Source organism: Misgurnus anguillicaudatus, chromosome 15 (assembly GCF_027580225.2).
Source record: "Misgurnus anguillicaudatus chromosome 15, ASM2758022v2, whole genome shotgun sequence".
Classification (NCBI taxonomy): domain Eukaryota; kingdom Metazoa; phylum Chordata; class Actinopteri; order Cypriniformes; family Cobitidae; genus Misgurnus; species Misgurnus anguillicaudatus.
The window spans coordinates 24,412,361-24,438,751 of record NC_073351.2 but is presented as its reverse complement, the minus strand read 5'-3'; the positions used below and the strand labels follow the sequence as shown (position 1 = coordinate 24,438,751).

At 40.7% G+C, this 26,391-nt stretch overlaps 1 protein-coding gene across 5 annotated transcripts in view; it reads left to right on the top strand.

Moving 5' to 3' along the window:
* znf423 (zinc finger protein 423) overlaps positions 1 to 26,391 on the top strand; it is a 176,564-nt gene that overhangs the window by 2,371 nt on the left and 147,802 nt on the right. For 2 of the 5 annotated variants that reach the window (XM_055173690.2, XM_055173688.2), the window contains exon 1: positions 2,750 to 3,944. The exons of 2 other annotated variants lie outside the window; for them this stretch is intronic. In XM_055173690.2, the coding sequence (XP_055029665.1) occupies positions 3,905 to 3,944 (40 nt within the window). In that variant the 5' untranslated portion in view covers positions 2,750 to 3,904. Of the gene's footprint in view, positions 1 to 2,749; positions 3,945 to 26,391 lie in introns of those variants that run through there. One more of the 5 variants, XM_055173689.2, reaches the window with a different exon arrangement.

The window sequence follows — 26,391 nt, the reverse complement described above, 5'->3', positions numbered from 1 at the left end:
CCCAAAGTTGGCTTCCTTTGCCCTCGTTCCTCGGCATCAGCTGAAGACCCAGCAAGGCCCCCATACACAATGAGCTTTAATTGGGTTAAGTTTGTCCGCCACAGATAACATTTCTCTTTCTGTGGAGAATAAAACAAATTGCTGGCACTAATGGCACTGTTTAATGTAGCTCTTTTTATTATGGATGGAGGAAATTAGGAGGAGACTCCCAACAGAGCGCCAATGTCGTGGGAGTGAGTGCATTGTTGCAGCTCATCAGAAAAGCGTTTTTGCTGGAGCGCCGGCCTCCTTGCCTTCGTTGCTCGTCGTTGCTTTTCTCTTTTCCCTCTTTTGAGTGTTTTTGGAAATACTGCAACACTAAAGGACGAAGGTGTTCAAATTTTTTCGCACGTCAACCATACCTGTTCTGTGTCCATTGTTTATTATTTTCATGGTTTAATGCCCTTAGTTCTTAAAGCTGGTGTGTCTTTGTGTAAGTCTGGGGCAAGAGCCAGTGAAAAGGGGGCTATGAGGGGGGCTTGCTATTGAAGTTTTGGCACATGACACGGTTGGGCTAAAACCCCTGAAATTCGTTTTCCGTAGCTTTCGTTCTGAAGAGGGTCTCCTTTTAAAGTCAGACGTGTCGCCGCATCGAGCTAATGGGTTGTGAGGACAGATGCACACCCTGGCATTTAACACGCCAACACCTGAGAGTGTTTGGAAGACAATCAGCAGTAAAAATGTAATGTTCAATCTGGATTTTTATGGTGGCTAATCAGGACTGATGAAGTAGAGGGTACATTAAAGTGCAGCCGAGCGGTCAGCCCCAATCTGCGTTCCTGCTCTGCACCTCTCCCTTGTGTGCCCGCGTGCAGTCGGATTCAGCACCGCCGTCCAACGGCTGTCTGGGTCACTATAACAAACAAACGTGCTGTTTTATGCCCCGTACTTATATGGAATCCAGAATGAGGCAAGGACAATTAATGCTGTGTGATGGCATATTTCAGTAATCCTGCATTTGGATGATATACATGTCGAGGCAATTAAAATTTTGCTATAAGCTCCTGGCAGCGCTTTCTTCTTTTCTCCCGTGCTTTTATTATAGGCAGGTCACTATACAGGGCTTTTAAACTGCCACACGTCAGTGTCCCGAAAGTAAAATTGAAATCGAAATATGGTAATAAAATAGTTAATTCCTTTGGATCTGCTTCAGATCCATTATCTCAAAGTGTGTGTTTTAAATCTCCTTGCCTGTTTTACAAAATGAAACGGGCACTAAGAACCACATCCCGTACCCTTGTAAGTGTGATGCTCATGCACTTTGTTAACAAGACAAAAGAGTGTTGGCTTTGCAGTATTTAAATCAGTTATGTCTAATTATTTCATACAAAAATAGCCTATCTAGGGCAAAGCCAATGAGATGTAACATTGTCTGCGGAGGGGGGACCTGGCTGAGTTGGCGTGAGTTCAGCTGAACAGAACACAGAATACGCTGTAGGCAACATAAATATAACATGAACTCTCCAGGACTGTGACATGACAGTCGGGGAGTGTTTAGGAGAGCTTTTTGGGGGCTACGTCACCCAATAGATAGTCACACGAAAAGCACACCTGTATATGGGATGCTGTTGAATTTTTGCTAAATTTTAAAGAATTGTTGTCTGTATAAGAATTGTATACAGTTGTAATGCAACAATTAGATTTCCACTTTTTATTTCAGAATATCTTTTTTTTTAATGTAGTCAAAAATCATCCAAGTGTAAAAAATGCCATTAAAATCCTCCTTAAATAGAAGCAGTGTCATTTCCAAACAGGACCACCACCTTTGAAGTTCACACCTCTTTTTCTCCAGCGTCTCAATTAATTTTATCCACATGTCTTGTAAGACTTATTCTAAACTGTTCATTGTTGCAAGAGAAAAATGTAAATCCGCACAAAGATGACAGAGGGTGTAATCGCTTGCTATGTGATTTCACAATGCCACTCTATCAAACCATTCAAGTCTCGGCTGTCCTTGACCCTTAAGGAGCTTGTAATGTGGGCTATTTTCCTCCTTTGAATTTATCCGAGAAAAGGGACCACTGCGGCGAGCTTTCGCCCCTTCGTGCCAGCGGCCTCTCTCTATAGGACGCCAGAAACGCGTTTAAAAGCGGTCTCCAGGCGCGCGCTCATTTCAGGGGGAGTTCAGACGAGACAAGAGGGGCCCGGTCCTCCGCAGGCGGTCAATTTTAAAGGCCGCTCCGTGGCTCGACAGGGCGCCTGGCTCAATCGGCAGGACATCCCGCTGACCGAGACAGGGAGCCCACCGTGTTATCCATGACAACGGCCGAGTAGCTCCGACACACCGCGCGTGAGAAGCGAGAACAAAGCGCGCGTGTGATTTTGACCATTTCTTTGCTTGATTCTTGCCAGAAACGATCCGCTTTTAGTGACTGGACTTTAGCGGCACATGCAGACGGCCAGACAGACTGAAAAAATATATCAATAAGGCCTGATGTAGGCTGTAGCTTATGCAACAAGCATACGAGATGAAGTAAATAAAAAATATATCTCATAATACCAATTCGAATTGAAGTACATAAATTATCAATCAAACATTGTAAATATGTGCACAACATTTTGTGCAATATTAAAATTGTCTCATAATCTTCAAACATGCACTAAATCAATAATTATTATTGGCTATATTTTAAAACTTGTTTTATTGTCCAAACGGATGCGATCCTTTTACATCAACTATTATCATTTGTTCGTTTTATAAACTGGCGTATCGGTTTTAAGACCTTAAATCAGCAGTAAATGCCCCAAAATACTTCTATTGTCATAGTATCCAATCGACAGTTAAACGCTGGAGTGAACCCAAGATGATGGCACCGGTACAAGAAGTAAAGAGGGCAAGGACCGCAAAAAACCTGAATCCAGTCCGTCTTTTTTCTTGCACGCTGCAGAGTTTCCTCGAAGCTCCGTGTTTTGGCCCCGATCCGTGCTCCAAGTTAAGCTGTAGTTTCCATGGCTGACCATGGTTTGGTGCTGTTGGCTCTCTCTGTCTGCTCAACCCAGGCTGTGCGGAGCTCCCTGCGGGATCAGAGCGCTCCCCCGCCGGGACCCTACTCTCACATCCTCCTGCTGGGACACGGCTACATTTCCAGCCAAGCCTGGCTTTATTATGTGTGTCTGCGCTGCAGCCCCGCCAGCAGTCGGATCGGGAGGCGGAGGGAAGACCAGAGTCAGGACAAAGAAAAAGGCAGAGAGAGGCTAGCGACTAGAAATATTTACTGCTTTTAAGACGCAAAGACGGGTATAAACAAGAAGAAAAAAATCCCCACAGGTAAAAAATGCCGCGTAAAATGGCATTACGAGTGCCACCTTCCGAAAAATAAGAGCGCAACGGAGGACGCTTCGGCGTTTGCGGGATCGCAACGAAAAAAGACAGTTCCGACAACTACCGAAAACAGAGGAACACGAGGAAGAAAAACATTTAAGTCAAATCTTGAACGTTGTGTAGTCGATTTGCCACATTATCTGGAAGTATCGGCACCTCGCGCTACTGATCAGGTGTGATCGTAACGCTACAATTTGGGCACGCTCCGCTTCTAGAAACTCTGAGCGCGTGTGTTCGCTCCACCGCTACGGAGGAACAAAAGAGCGTTTGCGTCTCGAGCACCGGGATACGCGCAAGTTATCCGGTAAATCTACAGGTTGAGTCGCGCGTCCGGAGAAGTTTAATCGTGGGAGTATCAGCGCGTTGCGTCTCGTGCCATTGCTCCTCTCTCTCTCTTCCTTTAGGACTATCGAGACTGAAGTTGCCGCATTGCAACAGGCAAAGTGAAGAAACCTCAGAAGTATCAGCGCGTCACCTGTGCGTATTTATCAGAAAGGACACGATACGCATCAAAAGAAGCAAAATATCGCCGTTAAGACGGAGATGTCTAGACGCAAGCAGGCCAAACCGCGCTCCGTTAAAGGTAAGCGTTTTTTATGGATACAACTCACATGACCAATGAGATTTCGTGGGTTAAACTGGCGGGGATTGTGAAGTCTATCGATTTAACGTTTTTGCGTTGAATTGTGAAATTATGTTCGGAAATCTAAATTATGGCTTTAGACATGGAAACACAATTACGAGATGAAAGTTTTTAAATTTGATGCCGGGTTTCTCCAGTTCTGCTCTGGAGTGTATGGTACACTTATGTAGTAAAGATGCTATTTTTATCTGAAATTGAGTTTATTTGTAGGCCTACCATTATTTATTTATTTTTTTACTATTTTAATCTGAAAATAATTTTATTATTTTTATGTGTTTGGAACACTATACATTTTAAACACTAATGTTACTTTTTGGTCCTTTATGTGTAAATTTGATATAATTTGAATTCTTTAACTAAATACATTTTAGACACCTCCGATTTATCTAAATGCTATAAATGAAAATGTGTGTCTTGTAACATATCTGGCTTTGGTGTGTTTTAATCTGTGCTGTTTATTGTGTTAAGTTTATGCCTGGTTGTCAGTTTTGACATGACAGAGTCAGTCACACATAGACCATCTCATTCACGCCCCTCCTACAGAACTCGGTACTCATAGGCAGGTGAATATAGGACCAATAAAGGCCTGCTGTTATTTTGTCATGTCCATCAACAATGTGTAGCAAATATTGTGCTGCTGGTCGAGATATCACTTGGCACCCTCACCCCAATACAAACCAGATGGGCTTTCGGGTGGCCATGTGGCCCATATTACTACCCCATCCCCCAAATAATAACCAGTTTTTTGTTTTAATTAACGTCCACAATCTGCAGAGGTTTATCAAGAGGGCAAAAAAAGAAATGCTTGATTTAAATGCTTGTAGGTGTAAATGGTTAAATGCATGTCGGCTAAACTGAAAATTTACCATTTTAACAATCATCCTTCAGTAATTATTATTGGAGATATTTAACATTGACAGAAACCTGCTGGGTGCAAATCAATTCTAAACAATGTTGTTGAGTTGTTTTGGAGGTTGAGATGGGGAGAGACAGCAGTCTATTCATGCCCGTAATCAATAGTTTATTATTTTGATGTGATTTTAATACTTGCATGGCATGCACAGTGGTAGGAAAATAATATATTTATAATATTAAAAAAAATCAATTTTTGCATAATCATATCTGTTGTGTTTATCAACATCAAAAAAATTATTTTTAAAGCAAATTTCGATTGCATTGCAACATTTGCGATACTGCAGTTTTTATCGAGTATGCATTCGCCTGCTGCAGCACAGGGGTTTGGGAGTAAACAGTGATTGTATTGACTCAGCGATGCACGTCAATCAGAGGCCAATTAAATATGTAACCAAGGCTCGCTGTGTCCCTATCTCAGCCCAGCACCTTTAGCTTTGATTGGTATGCTTGGAGATTAGAGGGACACCAACAATGTGTCTGAGTGTGGGATGCATAAAATCATTTAATGTCATGTATCTTGTGCATTAGCTTGTTCATCCAGAGGTTACACTTGTTTGTCACTATTTTCTTGATTTGATATGTTCAAATCTGCAGGTGTTGTGTTTGTAAAAACATTCACATGGAGGGGGGGGGGTCTTCAAGAAATCATGCCCATCACATTAGAACAGGAATTATTTTTCAGTAAAGCAAGTCATGCACTCACATCACATCACATCACATTACATTAGAAACTGCGATTGCCAGCGTTTCTCACGAGAGAGAGAGAGAGAGCAAGGAAGAGAGAGAGAGAGATTATTTTGAAAGGAAAAAGACAGTCAGTACTTGTCAGAGTAGAGGGAGCTGCGCTTATCAAAATATTATTTCTCTCAATTAATCCCTTTTTAATGTGTGTCTATGCACTGAGTGCTCTGCCGTGGCATTCCTGTTTCATATCTCCACCGTCCCCATGAGTGTTTCATGCATTATGTAGCGATGATTATTACTTAATTACACATTAATAAATCCCCTTCATTTGCAGGACATTAAGAGCGAGATGAATGCACACGACAGGATTGGAGACAGCGAGGGCACTTATTTCGGTTTTTTAGTGTTGTTTACAACCTCACAAATCAAATTGGACCTTTAACTCTACTAAAGGAAGAAAACATTCGAGTAATGCTTGTCTGACACACGGCATTAGACGGCATACTCACACATACACACACACCCAGTGACGTTTTTGCATTGTTTTTGTATGTGGGTATATGGATGAGTTTGTTGTTGTTCGCGCGCAGTGTTGAAATGTCTTTAAGGAATGCGTTGAGCTCTTACTGCAGAATATGTATTCTTCAGCAAAGGCTTGGACAGGGAATTGCATAATTACTTACTGTTTTGAATGTAAATTTTAAGATATGCTTTTTAGCAACTGAGGGACTGTGGAACGAAGACTTTCGTAAATAGATGTTCAAGATTTTTTTTAATGAGCGAATAAGGCATTAAAAAGTAATTGAAGAGAGATGCTATCAGGTGTGTAGCTGAGTAATATTGTAGCTCTGATTTTCGTATACGAGACTTCAAGGTGCGCATTTCTTTGACCAATCTGAGGTTTTCACTTCTGTGTTTGAGTATTTGGTTGGAAACACTACTGTGTTTTTTGTGGGTGAAGATGTGTTACCGGTATATATCTAAGGAAAGTGGAAGAGGCAGTGAAGCTATAATGTGCTGTTGGGTAATACAACACAGTTTTTTTCTCAGCACAGTAGATATATGTGAGTGTTTATGTAGTGGTGTGGATCTCATCTCTTTGCTTTTCTTCCTTTCAGGAACCATCTGGTTTTAACATTAAATGGCTTTTTTATTGTCACCTTGGCTTTTGGCAACGGCGCACAAGTTTCATTGGCCAGTGGGTTGTTGTAAAATGCTGAAGTGAGTTACCATAGGGCTGAAACGCCACAAATGAAGAGATCAGGGAACGACAAGCCCCCCAGCATTCTTATGTATCCATGTTTGTGTTTCTCATTTCATGCTTCAATTTTTGTGAACATTCCTTTTTTTGGTACGCTTAATCACTGGATTGCATCTGTTGCACATTTACAACTGATGGTTCATTGAGAATATTGCCTTTAGTCAGTATTTCCAGCTTTGATTGTATTGCCTGGAATAAATAAATGTATTATTTTCTTAATTTTGTAATGAACAAATGACAGTGATTTTTTTAGTTTATGCATTTATAATTAAAATTTCCTAAATTAAAAAAATAAATAAATATGGAAGCCCATAATGGGCTATTTTTTAAATGATAATTGAGGATGAGGTCAGTATTGTAATGGCTTTGTGCTTGCGTGTCTGTGTTGACTGTTGTAATGGCAGATGAACCACAAAATAGATTTTTATGCTCTCTCTTTTTTGTTTTCATTGACTTCACAGCATGAACAATTAGTTAAATAACTCTAAAAGTATTTCATCAAGACCAGGAAAAAATATAATTGTGCACAGTTTGACAGCAGCTGAGGTCTTTTTTAAATGGCGGTCTTTGGGTGTTGATGTGACAGATATCATAATGTTACTTCATTCTTTTCTGAAATTGCTGGATGAGCACAGTTTTCATTCTTGTGTTGACATTTGTTATTGAAACTATGGAAGGCACCATCCTATTTTCCTTTCAAAATAACAAATGGATTTTTTTATGGACACGTCTCATTCCTATACAATGTGTAGTTCAAGATAAGTGTTTTGTTCACGTTTCCCCAGACAAGACTTTTTTTTTACAAGACGCGCACCTCCTCCGATCCTTACTGCAGTGACCCCTGTTGGTGTGGAGATCATAACGCAATTCTTCCTGTTTGTAATGGGGTGTAGGATGAGGGCAAAAGAGGGCGGGTTTGGATGTGGATTTCTCCCCGTTGGCCAGTGTGCCTGCCAATGACAACTCCTTATCAGCAGCCTGCCTGCTAGTTTTGCCGGGAAGGATCTGTCTTAATGTAAGAGCTCAGTCGTACGCTCTGCCATTGTACCGGCTTAGCCACACGCTTTATCAGAAGGCCTGGGCTCAGTGGCCCGGAACCGGCGCTCGCGGCGGACCCGCTCAGGACCCGCTACGTGCCACGCTTGACTTCTAAAGAGAAGGCGTTGCTCAGCTACTGCTGTTATTAATTCTGTTTGTGTGGTTGCCGTTCCCAGCGCCCCCCTCTTATTTCCCCACCAAGCCTGCCAGCCGAGGCTCCCCAGTCAGGTCTTCCCGGAGGATCGCGGCCGTTCTAAGATGCTGCGCTCTGGAACCCGGATTGGGCTGCTGCGGAGGGCAGATTAAAACGTGCTGGAACAACGCGGAGAGAAAGAGTCTCTCAAAGCTGCTCATACCCATGTAGATTAAACATGGCAGCCATTTTCACCAAGTCCGTCGAGAGTTCGGAGGACTTTTGTCTGTGCCGTTTAGAAATCGCATTGTTTAAGCATTTATGCTTATCTATTCGGCAACCTAGTATGTTTTATATAGCAAGGTTAATTTTGTGATTTAGAGTCGTCACACAACATATCTACGGTTCTTGTTTTGAGGTGGGAGTGGATTACATCAAAAGTTAAAAGTGTGTGTAATCAACTTTTCCTATCATTTTAAAAAGTAAGATGCAATCTCTGCCTGGAAAAGTTTTTGATATTCAAAGATGCATGGAAGCTCCTTTCCCTCCTCTTTTCTCCTATCCCATCCTCTCCGGGTGGCTGCTCTACGACCCTGCCCCGTCTCGCTGGGCTGTACATTAAACATAAGGAAAGGGGGCAATTAAGCCCACTCTCTACACCTGGCTGATGCATATATTTATTGGCCTGTCTCCCTGCTGGACAGTCTTCGGGCACTGGCCTGAGCTTTTCGGGGGTGGTGATGAAGTGCTGTGGAGGTCATTAATGAGGAGTGCTGGTGCTAGGTTGACCCTTGCTGCACCCCTCTAGAGCCCCCTCTGACCCCTTACCAGGTCATCTACTCTCCAATGGCTTGAGTCTTCAGGGGGGCTTTCAAGACCAGTAAAGGATTGATATAGCTGGAGGTGAAATGTTTTTCTCCGTGTGTATACGCATGTATGTTTGAGCGGGTGCCCACGCACATAAAAATCGCTTGAGCGTTTGTGGCTCCTATTCTCTTAAGAGCTGAACCTATCGATTTCACAAGACCTAAAAAGTTTTCTACCAGCAAGAACAAAACCAGTAAAACCGAGATAAGATAGTTGAGCCGCCTTGAACACGGATAGAGTTTGACTCTGCAAAAGGAAACTTTTGAGTAATTTATGGAGTTCATTGGATGTCAGGACATTTGACTCTACCTTGTTTCAAGCCATCCAGCAATTATGTTGAGGAATAGAGAGATGTAATTGAATTGGGAGAATAATAAAAGCTAACTGCCACTCTCCGCTTGTCAATTAATGTAACAGGCTCTAGAAATGCTGACATGACCCATGCATTTACATTTATGCAATCACTTTTATCCAAAGTGAATTGAAGGTATGCATTTTTTAAGTACTGGGAATTGAACCCACAACCTTTTGGTCTGCAACGCAATGCTCTACAGGAACAGTCGTCTCAGTGTGCTGTTTTGTCACTGACAGATTATATGCCTTCAGACAGCCCACTGCTCTTTGTGTTGGGTTTGCAATGCCTTTGTAAATTGATTTTAAGGCGTGAAGCTTCCTTGTGTTATCCTGAGGCAAGTCTTAACACTAGCACAGAAGCCTTTTTGGCTCACAGAATTAGGCCTCATTGTCAAAAGGCCTTCGTTCTGTTAGCCCGCCTGACGTCAGAGAAAGACGAGCCCTTGATCCCGGCGTCGGCCTTGTTTTCCTTATTTTTCTTCATTTAATTCGCCGTCAAACAGCAAGTTCCCCCCTCCCGCAACGTCGTGGATAATAACCCGTGCAAACAGCGGGGCTATAGTGAAGAAACAATTAAAGTCGCTCTTCGTTTCAAAGCACTCGCACACACACACATGCGTTCACAAAGGGAGAGGGGAAAAAGAAAATGAGCGGAATAATGACATTTACAAAACAGCCGTTCATTGGATGTGTTCATTTGTTGGTTAAAAGTCAGGTTTTCCATTGTGTGCAGTTGACTTAGCATGTGTGCTTTTTTGGAGGGCTGCTCCTGTATTCAAGAAGCTCCCAGAGGAACTGAATGAGGCAAAGAGTGATTATTACTCTCTCCTCATCGGCTTCTCTCTCTGTTCACCTCACTTCACCGCTCGCTCTCCCGGCTGAACGTACAAGCTCAAGTTTATAAAGTGAATGTGCTAAAACTTTGAAAACTTTAAAAATTTATTTCCAAAGAATCGTATTTACTTCTAAGTGTGTTTATTTGCTTATATTATTGGACTGTTTGTTTCTTTTACAGCTCATTGCAGCACTTTTGTCTTCACTTTTAGACTTGAATAGTAGGGTAAATTTTATATGATTTAAGATTGTTTTATAAATCTCATCAGGGTGCTAAGTTATTACACAAAAGAATCCTTACGACAAAATAGTTATAAGTTTGTTTTCAAATACTGTATGGTTGCTTCCATAGCAAGAACGTCTCCATTTTGAGCCCCGACTGTGTGGGGAGGTCTTTCTTTGTGAAGTTTGCTTGTTCTCCATATGTCACCGTGGGTTTACTCCCACAGTCCAAAAACATGGTTACGTAAATTGGAGATGTCAAGTTGTCCTTCCCCCAACTTGTGTCTATGGATCAACTAAAAAAATATGGGGACACGTCTGTAAAGTTCTTGCTGGTTTTCATATCTCATTATATAAAGGAAGCAAGAACCAATGAGATTTGATATTATGAAGAATAATTGCATGATGTGTCAGGCAGCAGAATTTAAAATCTTTTCTATTGTGGGTTGTGTTTATAGGTTCCAATTGCATTTACATTTATGGGGTTATTAGCTTTTAAAACACTTTGTAAATGATGGCGAGTTAGTTATAATTGACAACGGGCCATTGAATTATAAGAAAATAATGCACACCCAAGGTGGTAATGCGGCACGACCGCGGGTATGCATTATATTCAAATAATTCAAAAGACCAGAGTCAATTATTCCGCTTGTACCGCCATAAACATTGCTCTGGTGCCTATTTTAAAGACATTTGACAAGTTACGTGTGCGTTTATTGAAAAATGATATCGCATAATTACAATGCTTACTGAAGAAGTAGGGAGGGGAATTTGCCCATTTTTAACCAATAGTGAAGTAGTACATTATTGTTGTGTTGGGTTTTTTATATGAACATAAAAAAAATGCGTTGGTACAAGGAACAAGCCCGAGACGAGTCAGAGAAAGTTGAAATCGGTCTCGAGACCAGTCTCGGACTCGTCTCGGGCTTGTTCCTTCAAAGACTTGGTCTCGGACCACAGATTTCAGAATTTCAGACCGAGTCCTCGAACCAACGCATTTTTTTATGTTCATATAAAAAACCTAACACTACAATAATTATAAAATGCAATGTTGATGGCCATTATTTGAAAATGACATCCCATGGTGCAATGCAAAGATACTGCCATCAGAGTTGTTTATTTATCTCTAGAAAAAAAAGCAGAAGATGATGCATGTGCTAGGGAATTTTTTTATGAAAGTAAAAGCATAGTCCATATTAAGACATTAAGACAACAACAATTCCCAATCTAGCTTAGTCTGTAGGCCTAACTGTTGATTATTAACTGGGGTGATATTAAATCATGAATATGAAAACTGACATGTTTTTATGGTCATGGTCTTGGTATCGACTCCCCAAGTGACTCGGTTTCGACTCAGACTTGCTTCCTCAAAGACTCGTTCTTGCCTCGGACTTAAAACCAACGGACTCGGTCTCGACCCTTCAAAGACTTGGTCTTGACTCTGACTCGACATAGGGGGTCTTTTCCCCATCACTAGGAACCAATATAAATTAAATAATGATACTTTATCTTTGTGTTGTTACAAAGTGAGACATGTTTTTGTACAAGTAGTTCATTTAAAAAAAAATGTGTTTGAGTGTTTGACAGTTTATGTGCTGGGAACATTTTGGTGCTTGTCTTGTTGTGTTGTGTGTTGTTGTGTCTGGAGAGGCGACTGTGGTGTTTTGAGGCTTTTTCACCTTTTTGCCATCGCACACGCTCGGACGATAGGTGTTCTGCATTTCAATTCAAGTGACGTGTGGGTGTGTGTTAAAACATTGCCAGAGAGACAGAGTTTACTCCAAACTGTGTCAAAACACTCACCACATCCAAACCGCATCAGTTAACCTTATGTTATATCTCGTCAGCTTAGTCCCCAGGTAAAGTTCTCCATGTTACAGCCACAGCGTGTATTTAATCATCCATCTGCTGGTCCTTAGACGGGTGTGTGTGTGTTTGTTGTCAGCAGCTCTGATTGGTGTGTATTTGAGTTGTTGTGGTGTAGCCTGGTAAGAGTTCATGGTGAAGGTTTTTTTTCAGCATACTACACAAAAAAAAAACAGGGCAGAGAGAGGTGCGCAGAAATTATTAACCATCCACACACACACTCTCAATTCTTCTTTATTCTCTCTTTCCTGCTCCGCTTCTCTAGCCTAATAAATGCTTCATGTCACCATCAAACAGGGCCTGACTTGCTCCAGGAGAGACAGAGAGAAGGAGAGGAAAGAAAGAGAATTGGAGATGGTAGGCAGGGGGGTTGTGGTCTTTGGGGTCTTGGTGTTGATGGATGGACAGACGGATGGATAGACGAATGTTAAAAATGTAAAGTTGTGCTTTTTCTGTAGTGACGGACAAGGACATGCTGTCCAATTTTCTTTCTTTCACATACACAGAGTCAGAGGTTGCTCATGTGCAAACCCACAACAGCATTATATCTTTAGGCAAAATGTATAATGCAGTACTGCAAGCTTTGGTAGTAAAATAATCAGTCTGTGGTCTTCTGGTAGACTTTAAGCAAAATACTTCTGCTATAAGTATAAAGGTTATTTTATTGCCACTGTTGTTGTTGTTGTCTTGTGCACTTTGATTTGAAGAGTAATAATGTGCAATGTGTGTTATGTTATCAGACTCGGTGAGTAAAGAGTTGCATTACTTTTTTGAGTTTACGCCATTTTCCTGAGATGAGTTTTCCTCACTTATGTAAGTGGCTTTTGATTATAGCATCTACTAAATGTAAATCTTGTTCAAAATTTACACTGTTTCCTATGCTTCACATTTACAAACAAAAATAATTTAAATTTTTCCATTTTCAATAACAAATTATGATGCTGACATTGAGTGAGTAATGTAGTTATGTGAAGTATTTAGTCTTGTTTAAAGTCTACGTGAACTGGAAGTAGCGATTGACTTCCGTGCTGTGATGCATTTCCGAGTGACATAATATTGCATAAGGAAAATAGTGGGAGTGGCTTGAGTTTTACCGAAAAGTAGGCATTTAATTCAGAAATGAAACTTGCAGCAGACTGACAATAGAAGGGGGCGGAGTTAACGGATGCTCCCGCCCAAGCCGTCTAGCTGATGTCATCAGAGAATGAACACCAAAAGAGGGCAGAAGTGCATTTTCAGATTTTGATTGAAGTTTATGAGGGCACATGGAATTTTTTTTAAATAATGACTTACACAAATACATTTTTTATAATGAAAACTGCAATATTTAAAAAATAATAATTTTCAGATTTGATTTCATGACGACTATAGACGGTTTCAGCAACAACATAAACAAGCGGCTTTCGTGGTCCACACGTAACTTCTGGTAAACTCCGTTATAAATTACAACAAAGTACTTTAAACATAGTTTATTTATATAACAAGCAAAATAAACAACACTTAGATTACCTAGAAAACCAAAACATTTGTTATTTTCGACGAGGTATTTGTTTAAGAGTTCAGTTTAGCAACTAGTCAGACCATTTAAAAAAAACTGAAACCGGATAAGATAATTCAATAATATATATATATATATATATATATAAGCAACTATGTTATTCTCTGACTTGCGTTACTTTTAAAAGTAACACTTACTCACACTGGTTGTGTGTTTTTCTTTAAATATGGAGGAGGAAGATCCCTGAGAGATCAAGGAATAACTGTTAACCCCCTCCAAAACACATGCACACTTGCCTTTTGTATCTTGTGGTCCTACTTTATAATAAAGGTCGCTCTCGAGTTCATTTAATAGGAACCCCTCCCACAAAATCCCTATACACAAACAAACATGCACTGGCACGGTCTCCGGTGGGCAAAACAAACAGTGGAAGGGTCTCAAAAGGAGCGTGATTGCAGAGTTAATCTGTCCTCTAGTGATGCAGGCCAGCCGCAAAGCTTCTTCAGAGAGGGACACATTGTAATGCCTAATCAAGTCTGTATCAAACTAAATAATGCTGTAGCGTGAAATTGGAAGCCGAAGTCAAAAAGCACTCCCCAGCCTGTACTACAGGATAAGGCAATTAAGACTCTCTCTCTTTTTCTCTTTCTGTCTCTCTCGCAGTCAGTCAGTCAGTCAGGTTGTAGTCTTATGTTTTTTGTGTGTAGCAGTGCTGTTCTGCTTTTCTTTCCTGTTGGGTCGGTGGTATTGTTGGTGGTGTGCCGGGAACATCTATTTCTGGAGGATCCCCAAAGGCTTAGATCCAGGGAGGCTGCTGTCCCTCTTCTAGGTCAGGGGCATTCGGCACAGGGCCTTCTTCCTCCTGCCAGGGGGTGTAAACCAAGGATGGGCATTATGCACTTGAATACTCGACAGATAAATCAAGTGTTTGAGGGGTAGATATCAATTTATGCATTTATAAATGCATTTATGTTACTAATGCTCAGGTGGTAGAGCATTGTGTTGGCAGTGCAAAGATTATGGAATCAATTCACAGGGTACATGCATAATATTTAAATTGTAAATCTTCAACGCACTTTTTTGTTGCATAAAGGTAAATGTATCTTTGCAATTTTTCATTAGATTTACTTAAATAATTTTTTATAACTATCCTCATACTAGGGAAGAGTGGGGCAAAACCGAACCAAATGCTTTTTGGTTTTGGCTTAATCATTGCGTTTGATTAATTATATTTTTACACAAGCAACACACAAAATTCTGCTACAAATGACCATTTGAAGTTTGTTTCTATTACTTGCCATTCTTGGGCATTTCCACCAAACATGACAGAAGTGCAAACATTACAACTTACCCCATAGGTGGGGTTAATTGTAACAGGCAGGGGGTGTTAGTTGTAACACTTGCTAAAAATTAAGTTTGCAGGCAAATATTTCAATACTTTTTTGTCTATATACTTGAAGTATTGTTTATATATCTGTCTATAGTAGACAGGTATTTACACGATGCATTCCTCATCTAACAATAGTTCAATTATAAATGGATACAAATGTCTAAATATGTGAGAAAAGCAGCACAATTATGACAAAAAAAGTAAATATGACCCAGTTTGTAAAAACCATACTTAAATTTCAAAATCAAATTCTGAGAATTTTAGCCATTCATTTCATTATGATTTTAATCTTTGACCTTATCCAAAGATATGAACAAAAATCAATTTTGACACACAATTTTTGATAAGACAGGCACATTTATTTTGTTGGCAGCCAGCAATCATTAGTGTGTAGTGTATTTAAAACAACGGCAAGAATTACGCTAACGTTAGCAGTTTTCATATCAATAGTGCTGAGGGGTTAGTTGTAACACAGCGTTACAATTAATCCCGCTGGGTCAAAATATTTTCAAGCCTACCAAAAAAGTTTTTAAGAGCTGCAGACATATTTCAAAACGATGCTTTGTTTTAGTCAACAACGCACTGATTAAGATGACACAACATTGGTTTTGGTATCTTATAAACCCAGCTCAGAAAACTGAAAAAAAAAAACATATAATGAAAAAATGTACTTACATGCTACCAAAACACTCTTTCATCAATAACTCTATGGAAAAACATTATACCTTTCCATAAATTTGCGGGAGACTGTCTTTTGTCAGCGTGAAAACAATACGAAAAAAAACAAATCGATCAACCCTGTGCAACAATGTAAACGGTCTGTGTTACAACTAACCCCGCGTTAGTTTTTGCCCCACGCACCCCTACTGCCTCCCATGGACAAATCACTCTTGTTTTTCCTAACTTGCTTTGAATAAAAGCATCTGCTAAATGCCTAAATGAAAATGTATCATTTACTATAGGCTGTTTTCTCAATACGGAGCCTGGGAAAGCATAACTGTTACCTGAAAAATCACACCACAAAAGGTACCAGTGAAAATTGTTTTGCAATATTTATGTATAGTTGTTACCGAATTTGCAGCGTGAAGTGTTTTCTAAGCTTTTTAGAGTCATTGCTGTCACTTTCAAGTACTTTTTCTTAGTGTAAACAGGGGTTTTTGGTGGTTTGGGGATCTGCTGCCTCCACCGTGATCTATCCCCTCCTTCCCCCTCTCTCTATTCCCCATCCCATCACTGTTTGATGGCATCATGGCGGAGAAAACGTGATTATGGCGTTCTCCCTAGCGAGCACCGATCTGAACCTCATGTCACACTCGCTGACAGCCACACACAGCAGACGGGTTTTAATAACTTCTGCTTTCCCTCCATGTTCTCTCTTTTCCTCTTTGCTTTATATCACTCAGGCTTGTTTTCTTGCCTTCCCCTCTCTCTCTCTCTCTCTTTTTTTTCTCACCCTCTCACTCTCTCTCACTGCAGGTATATTGGAAACATTTTTCCTCTTGTCTTTGACAGGCAAGACAGATGAAAAACAAATTTCAGATGTGATCTGAGGGCCTCTTTAATCTTTGACTATGTTTTCTTCTAGCGAACACGGTAGCTCCGCGGCTCACGTTTGCGTGTGATGTGTGCGTGTACCCGCGTGCCATTCTGGGTTACGGTTTCGCTAAATCTTTGCGTTGAAGAACGTGCCTATGTACATTCTTAGTGCATCAGTGCCTCTGTGTGTGTTTATGCACTCTAGAGTGTTTACAAGACAGAGTGAAAGGGTGTCAAGATAAATATATAAACTTTAATGTTTTGCACTTTGTGTTGAAAAGCGAGGTAGTGGTAAACTGATAAGGCCCTCACAGCGTTTTTTTACTGTGTGTGTGTGTGAAGGGAATTCAGAGGAAGAAGGAGAGGTGACTCTGCACTTAGGGCTTTCCTCAGGAAACCGATCCTCGCGTTGCACAGCCAGGAATGTGCCATGGATGTAGGAGGGTGGCAGAAGTGTTAGAGATAGAAAATGTGTCTACGTTTGTGATCTAATTTTTTGCCTGGGTGTGCAAAATGTATGGTACCCTAAACTTCGGACACAATTGACTTTTTGGTGTCATCAGTCTGTTTTAAAAACCATATTAACATGCAGACCAGATTAACTGTGTAAATTTTGGCAATGCTTTTTGTAGAAAAGAGAAAAATGTTGGTAGAGTGGATTTGGGAAACCATTTTGGAAATATTTTTAGTCGTTTTTTTAACAATTTAGTAAAATTTGTAAATAATAAATATTTTATTAATTCAGAAATTACGCACTACCAGTCAAATGCTTAGGGTCACTTACTCATTCTAATTTTTCAAATAATGGTAAAATATGGAATTACATGAAAATAATTATGTTGTCCAAAATAAATACGGTTATATTTCATATTTTCAGTAGCCACCCTTTGCCCAGACCAGTGGTTCTCAAACTTTTTGGAGTGCGACACCAACACCCCCCCCCCCCCCCTTTTGGGTAGGGTGCATCCCTTCGCGCCACCCTAAAGGAAATTCATGACATAAAACATCTCAAACTTAAAATTTTAAAACCAAAAAACATATTAAATGATACAATAGTACTCTTGGTCAGTGTTGGGGGTAACGCGCATTACGTAATAATATTACTTTACTTTTCTGAAGTAACGAGAAAAGTAACGCATTACTTCATAAATGTTCACATTAATATTTGATTTATTTTTTAATAAATGTAGTGCTTTTCGGTTTAATTAATTCGATTAAAAACAATATATATAATATACTGAATTAAACTGAACAGTGTCACGTAGAATTACGCACACTATGTGTGCGAGCCCGAGGCGGGAATAGTTTGAGTCAGAAATAAAGATGGCAGGCCAGAGCTTGAAATTGCAATTTCTGGATGCAAAAATTCTCAGTCATAAAAACACCTGCAATGCCTGTAAGAAAAAGTAACGCAAGTAGTGCAATTAGTTACTTTAGTTACTTTGCAATTAGTTACTTTTTTGGGGAGTAACTTAATATTGTAATGCATTACTTTTAAAAATAACTTTCCCCAACACTGCTCTTTGTTGGTTCTACTGTATTTCATTAAATGTTATAAAACTGGGGCCCCTGGCACCATCTTGCGCCTGGGCACCCCCCCCACTTTGGGAACCACTGTCAAATATGAACTTTTTTTGATATTTTATCAACCACCAAGGTCTCATCCTGAAATGCTTTTCTTTTAAACAGTACTGAAAGACTTTCTATCTGTGCTGGGCACTTATTGGCTGCTTTTTTCTTTACGCAGTCCAAGTAAACTATATTTAAACATTTCAAAAAAAGATTTTTAACATTGTAATGAACATTTAGCATATTCCTTCAGATGATTAGAAGCATTTTAAGTCAAGTCATCCTGAATCTTTGACTAGTAGTGTAAATCATCAAAAGCGTATGTTGCTTTCGAGGTCTATACCGAATAGACATTGTCAGATTACACTGGAAAATGTTGTATTTGGGCTTCAGTGTATGTATTTGTTCGTCTGTGTTTCATCTCAGGTTGCCGTCACATCAGAGTTGTTTTAGATCTCTAGTTGGTTCTTGTAAAAACATCAAAGTTACTTCAAGCTCTTCGCAAACATGCAGTGCACCTAATTTTTTATTTTTTAAAGATGAGTTAACGGAGAAAGGCCTTGACTAGTTGCAGAATACATGCCTGTGGTAAGAAAGAAATAGAAAGAGGGTATGCTCAACACCAAGACCCTTTTTTGACTTCAGCTGTCCAAGTTCTCCCAAGAGCACGAAGCTGCCGGAAGACAACACAAGAGCTCTTGCCATCCTCCCACTCCTATGTGCTCTTTCTCTTTCCTTTCCACCATTTCCTGCTTTTACAGTGCTAACTTCCTGTCCTTCATTGCTGTTGCCTAGTCTGGTTTTCTCAGATTCACTAGTAAGGGTCACAGTTGTCCCATTACTTTATTCCTGAGTTGATAAATGAGTGCAAAACAGACAAAGTTGTCCCATGACTTTTAAGATTACTTTATTCGCACTGGTCTATTATGACTATATGTTTAAAAAAAACCAGTCTCTTAATTGTCACACAAAGCAAAATCTATCTCTTTGGTCTGTTTTCATTTTAGTCAAATACTCTTTTCCTATTTAGGTAGGCGGTCAGCAGAAGCTGCGCAGAAGACCAGAATTTACACCACACGTTATAAGTCTGTCTATGCAAGGCTAGGGTTACCATATATGTGTTTTGGAGGGAGACAGTGGACCGTTCTGCATTTTTGGAGCATTGTTGTGTCGAGCCTGCCGTCTGAACCCAATCGGTCTCTTTGTGTCCCTGTGCCATGTAAGCCTTGAGCTTTTCTCCCCCGCTTTAATGCGTTTCTGGCCAGTATCACTGGTTTGTGCTTTTAAGGCCATTTTGTGCAGTCTAGCAGTTTCAGTGCTGATAAAAGTATTTGGTTAATCAGCTTCCCTCACCGTCCCTCGACCGAGGTTTGGAGGACAGACCATTGAAGTTGAAGCTCTTTTGGGAAAAGTCCAGGATGAGAGATTGGCACAACGCGGTACCAATGCCAGACCTGCGAGATGCTGCTGGCAGCCAATGCGTTCGGATCACGAAGGTCTGACGACGAGGCTGTCAGCTTTGTCCCCTCCAGAAGGAAATGCCTGTACCGCCCTCACGGGCCGGCCTCCAAAGTCTGATTGGACACAGTGACCCAGTTGAGCGATAAGGGCCCCAGCAGAGTTCCCGCTGTCCACGCTTTGTACCGTGCTTGGGGAATACTCATCTCTGTCAATCCATCTTCGCTGTCATTCCACAACAACTGTATGTGTGTGTGCGTGCTTTAGGAGGCGGTGCTGTCACTAACCCCGGCATGCATTCAAAACAGGCCTGGCTGCAGGAAAGGAGTGAAAGAGAGACATAGACATATTGAGGAAATCTCCTCCTACCGATGTCAGTGGTGCTGTGTCGGTGACAAATGGCTGCCTGAGTGTAAATATTAGTTTTTTTTAACCACGCTCTTGCTGTCAAGATGGCAGTGGTTGTTTAGATGGTTTTTCTCTGACCCCTCGACTGGATGCAGTGAAAGTGGTGCAGTAATTTTGTTTTGCTGTGGACCATCCATTATCCAGCTGTGTTTATGCATCATAGATTTGAACAGTTTATGTATTCTCAATCTTAAAGTGCATTTTCCTCTTACTCCTGAAATTAATTTCAGATTTTATGTTATCAAATAGATATTGGGGGCATTTTGGGACAGTTGGACTCCATAGAAGCCATAGAGGAATTATGGTTCCTGCATGGTTGTATGGTTCCATAAAGAACCTTTTGCATATGAAGAACCTTTTTTATTACACATTTCTTTGTAAAAGTGTGTTTTAGACTTTAAAAGGTATAGTTTACCCAAAAATGAAAATTCTGTCGTCATTTTTTTTATTTTGATGAACACAAAAAATATATTTTGATAAATGATGGTAAGGACACAGCTGATTGTACCCACTGACTTTTATAGTAGTACAAATACGATGTAATTCAATAGGTACCATCAACTGTGTGCTTACCATCATTTATCAAAATATCTTCAGCATTTATCACAATACGTCCATAATATTTGTTTTCCCAGTATGGAAGTCAATGGTAACAGCAACTTTTTGCTTACCATCATTACCATCAAAATATCTTCTTTTGTGTTCATCAAAATAAAAAAACTCAACATTAGGGGAAATGATGGCAGATTTAAAGCTAAAAAATGGTTCTTTATGTAACCAAAAATGCTTTTTTGCTGTCGCTGTAAAAAAAATATGTAGCACCTTTATTTATTCAAGGGCATTTTTGCCTTTATTTGACAGACAGTGGTTAAAGGCGGGGTGCCAATCTTTTCCAATGAAAGCCAATGTTGATATTTGAAATCACCTAAACAATCACGCCCCTACCCCAATTGAATATGGATCTTCTTTTGATAGACCCGCCCCACACATACGCAACCCAGGCAACGATGTTGGTTAGTAGACACGCCCCTTACTGCTGATTGGCTACAAGTGTGTTTTGTTACTCGCCCCGACTCCTTTTTCCAAAGTGTTTTTCAAAAATTGTGCACCCCACCTTTAGGGATAGGACAGAAAGTACAGGGTATAGAGAGGGATACGGGGCCGGCAAAGGACCATTTTGGAGCATTACCTGCATAAGATATCATTTTGCAATGTGCTTTCATTCATTATTAATTTTGATTCATCATTTCTCTTCAACAAGAACACGCCATTGTATTAGCTACGCCCAAGATATTGGTGCATGTGTTTATTTTCTGTTTATGTGATGTGGTCACCGTTTGCACGTATGTGTGCCTGTTCTCAGTGCAGTCGAGTCCCCTTTTGAATGGCTTTGCACCACTGTGTCCGGGTATTGATCTTTGGTCGGTTGCCTGTGATGTGTGCAGTGCTTACGGGAAAGAGCGTATGTATTTTTATACGCGTGTGTTGGCAGGGGTGAATTGCACCATTCAGAGAGCAGGCCTCCGAACAGCTCTCTCTTGGGTGTGTTTGTGCCCGTGTGTGTGTTTTGAGTAAGTGCATGGCCTTCTTTTAGTGTGCATGCCTCTCTACAAGTGTGTGTGTATGTGGGTCTGTTCTGGCTCAGGTACGCCTCCCCCCTCAGTGCTGCAGCAAGATGACTTGGTCTCTTGAGGTCTGCAGGCCAGCGTCTGGAGACACAGCCGTGCGTGTTCCCGTCATTCTCCCTGCTATTAAAAGCTATTAAGCCATGCAGAACAAGTCAGGCTTTTATCTATTATTAATTATCTGGAAATGAAAGACACTCTCTCTCTCCTTCTCCTGCTCTCGCTCTCTCCTTGATGGCACGACTGCCGTCAGTATAGGATGACCGTTAAAGCATCATTAACCCAGAAACATGGCAGTGATGGACAGCATGCTGGATCTCTTCATTTATAATGTGTTTTTTTCCGTCCCGAAGAACACAGGCGACGTGAAGCCACACATAACAGTCGTTAAATCGGCTCCACCGCAGGACTCGCTGGGTGATTTTCATATATTAAATGTTGATTGTCTCGCCTTATGCTTTTTAACGCCACTTTCGGTGTTTAAAGGGGAACTGCGCTCGGGTTGGGTCATCAACCAACATGTGTATTGTGAGGCGGTGCATTTCAGTGGTTGTAGTCAAGATTTAGGGGCGTTGTTGGCAACAGCACGAAGCAAAGTAGTGCTTGATGGTTTTTTTAACAGCCGACAGCGATGCCGATATCTGGGTGGTCGATAAAATGCTTTTAAGATTATGTGCTACAGTGAGAGCACTGTTCAGGAAGAGTATTTTACTCAAAATTCAGTGTCTTTGGACTGAAAATAACACAATGAGGAACTAGAATAAGCTGGCACAGTTATCGTCCAACCTTGAAAATGTTCAATGATGCTAAATATCAGCAAGTATACTAATAAAGCATAGACCCGGTTTCACAGACAAGGCTTTGCTTAAACCAAGACTATGCATTATTTAAATTAGGATATTTAAGTTACTTTTACAACAATGCATTGGAAAAAACATTACTGTATCTTGAGACAAAACAATGACACTGACAGTTTAAAGGGGACATTTCACAAGACTTTTTTAAGATGTCAAGTAAATCCTTGGTGTCCCCAGAGTACACATGTGTAGTTTTAGCTCAAAATACCATATAGTTAATTTATTACAACATCTTAAAATAGCCACTTTGTAGGTGTGAGCAAAAATGTGCCGTATTGGGTGTCCTTTAACATGCAAATGAGTTGATCTCTGCTCTAAATGGCAGTGGCGTGGTTGAATAGTACAGATTAAGGGGCGTTATTATCCCCTTCTGACATCACAAGGAAAGCCAAATTTCAATGGCCTTTTTTCACATGCTTGTGGAGATTGGTTTACCAAGACGAAGTTACTAGGTTGATCTATTTCATATTTTCTAGGTTGATTAAAGCTCTGGGGACTAAATTATAGCACTTAAACATGGAAAAAGTCAGATTTTCATGATATCTCCTTTTTAAGATATGTCAGTGTAAATTATATTCCGTTAAGACGACTAAAACATTCATTTTAGTCTCCAACTTGGCTTAAGCCTTGTCTGTGAAACCGGGGATGAATGTGTTACTGTTTGTCACGTATAGCTGTATAGTTTTACAATAAACGCATATTGGCACCAATCATCGCATAGTTCTCTCATTGTGCACAGCTAAAACCCTCAAATTGGTACTATGTGTGCATGAGTGTCACATGTTTCTTGTCATGATGTCTGTTCCACATGTTAGACAGGAAGAGATCAAACACCCCTCCCTCAATGCGGCGGACACCGACATGATTAATCCCATGCACGGTACGTGTAGCATCAGGATCATAGATCCTTCAAGACTGAGTTTTGGGGACCTGCGACGGCCCCCAATGGTGATGCGTGATGTTGCGGAGTCAGCCATTGGCCCTGCATGGGCTCATTCTAATGAGGGGGCCGAACTGCAGTGCACTTTGGGCCCAAACGGCTCGCCGTTGGACACTAATCCCAGGGTGCCGTGGAGCTGTTTTGTACTGACAAAATCACACACGTTTTGCTCACGCAGAAGTGCACACACACACGCATACACACAAACAAGAAGCACAAAGACACAGGGGTATGAACCCATTCAAATGCATGGGCTCAGACACACACTGGGCACACGCGCACGCACACACACTGCGCTGCAAATGGGGGGCTGCTAATGGCTTCCAGTGGGAGAAAAGGAGAGCAAGGCTTTATCCCTTAAGTGTAGAAGACTTAATCATACAGAATGGCCCGGGGCCAGAAACAGGGCTGTACGGCACGCCCCTCCACACTCGCATTAGGTATTCTACGGCTGAATCTCCTGCAGACGGTTGCAGCAGAGCCGGGCCCAGGTGAGACTCCCTGTGTGCGTGCGCTCTCGCTCTCCCTTTCCTCTTATCTCTCTCTCTTTCTCTCTCTCTCTCCATGTCAAACACACATACCAAAAGTGGTCCACAAGAGCTTTCATTGTAATGTCATCGGAGGTACGTCTGCATAATATTCACCTCTCCCTCCGCCCATCTATTAGTCTTTTTGTCTCCTTCGAAATTTATATTCATACAAGCCTTACTAGCACAACTGTTTAAATAACAAATCTCTTTTTTGCTGTTTTCCCTCCCCATCTTTCCAGCCTTTCTTTTGAAGCTTTACCTGCAGTGAGCGTAAGTGTGTGGGGCCCTTACTGCGAGAAACGGGGGGTCCGGGTGTGTGTGAGAGTCTGCATATGAGTGTGCTTGTTAAGGGCCCTCACAGCTTCAGGTCTTAGGGCGAGTGTGTTACGTCTTGCTGGGTTAAGAGATGAGATCTGGTTCTTTGTACACGCAGCGTCTTCTCATTGTTGAAACCTCTCGCTTGTAGCGAAACATCCCAGATTTGATAATGGCACAGATCCTAACTGAATTTATAAGCAAAGTACGGAAGAAGTGGGTTTGAATAATCTTGCCAGTCGTGGAAGTATATAAACAGACCATAAACCTGTATTTTTCCTCTCTATAGTTTTGTCCAGGGGGAAATTTTCTTAGTTGAGCCTCTCTGCTAGAAAATACAATTCACATCTTTTTCCTTTTGTAAAACGCTATGTAATAAAACCCTTGAAGAAACAATTGGCTTTTTTATTTTTGTTCGAAGCACGGCTACTTATTTTCTCAATCGATGGCAGGTATTTGAAGTGTTTAGGAAACTGTGATTAATTTTCAGTTCTGTTTGGTGACAAAAACGATTCGGTTACATGTTCGGGTGCGTGTTCATCTGTGCATGCTTATCGTGATTTCCCCATACCCTTGTTATTTTGGTTGATAAGCATCACCCGTTGTTAATTTAAAGCGCTCGTTTTGAAAACAATTAAAGGCTGCGTCACTCTCCCACCGGCTGGCACGCTTTTTGGCGGCTAAATGCGTGCGTTGTGTTTGTCATGTTGTTACGACGCGCTTGTTTGATCTCTACCCTCGTCCCATTCTCCACTCTGCTCTGTCAGCTACGCTCGCGTGTATTAGTCTGCGTGTGTGGTGATGACAATGCTGTTTAACACTGCTTAACAGGACCCAGAAATGCAAATAACGCTGCACGCTCACTCCAACACAGCAGTAATTAACTGAGAAGGAATTTCAATAATATAGAAATAAATTGTGTCAAGGATTTGTGTGTGTGTGAATGAGAGAGGGATTTTGAAGATGGCCCTTGGGGGGGAAAGTGTTTTTTCTTTTCTTTTTTTAAATAATAGTTTAAATGGAAAGAGAAACAACAGTCCACCCCTGCAAAGGTGTTAAAGGGCAGATTGCTGATTATGCATTAACTCTTTGTTACGTACTAACATTAAGATATCAAAGTCCTTTTTAAGTGCATATGTAAACACTCTGGTCACTTCGGTCGGCGGTGTCCATTTTGAACCTTGAAATGGAGGCATGGGCGTCAGATTTTACTCCTCCCTCACCTCTTGTACAATTGGCACCAGTCGGCGAGCATGTTAAGGAAACAGAGTATCCAAGGTAACATTTAAAACATGCTGTTATCATTAGACTCTGCATCCCACTGTATAAAGCTTTTACAAGCAGGAGCCATTCTGAAGGAAGGAAACCGGCCAGTAATGTCGAGCCTGCATTTGTCTGGTCTAACAAAGTCGGTATATGTATGTTATAGTCATTTAAAAACCCAGATTTATAGAGTGGCCTATATAGTAGTGATATATTTAATTAAATTAAAAGACATAAGTGTTTCATAAAAATTTGAATACCAGCTTCATTTACTAAACCTTAAACTTGAGACTGTATAGTATAGTCTGTTTTTACATGTATGTATGTGAGTGGTCAAATGCACAGCTGTGCAAAGTATAGTTTATTTGACTCGTTATTACTACATTCTTCTGTAGGCGCAAGCATGAACAACGCGTACAATGTAAAATTTGGCAGTGCATTTACAGCACACGCACAATCTTCTTATATAGCGAAAATTGCATCACGTAAAATTTTACAAAGCTTCTTTGTATTACACTATGTGACACTAATCTCACATAGTGAGATTGTGACCCTGTACAACATATTTTTTTTCCTTTGATGTATGTTTTGTTAGGATATGACAATATGAGGAGTTTGGTTTAAAAAGAGATTTTAATTTTTGTAATTTTTCAAAAATGTAGTTTTTTGATTGGGCATTCCAATGTATATCTGTCAATCAAAGTGCAGTTAGTTTGTTTTGATTTAAGTCTTTATAACTAAAAAAATACAGCTAAGTAGCACAATAAAAACATGCGCTGCGTCCCAAACCGCCTACTTCCATACTATATAGTATGTAAAAAGCA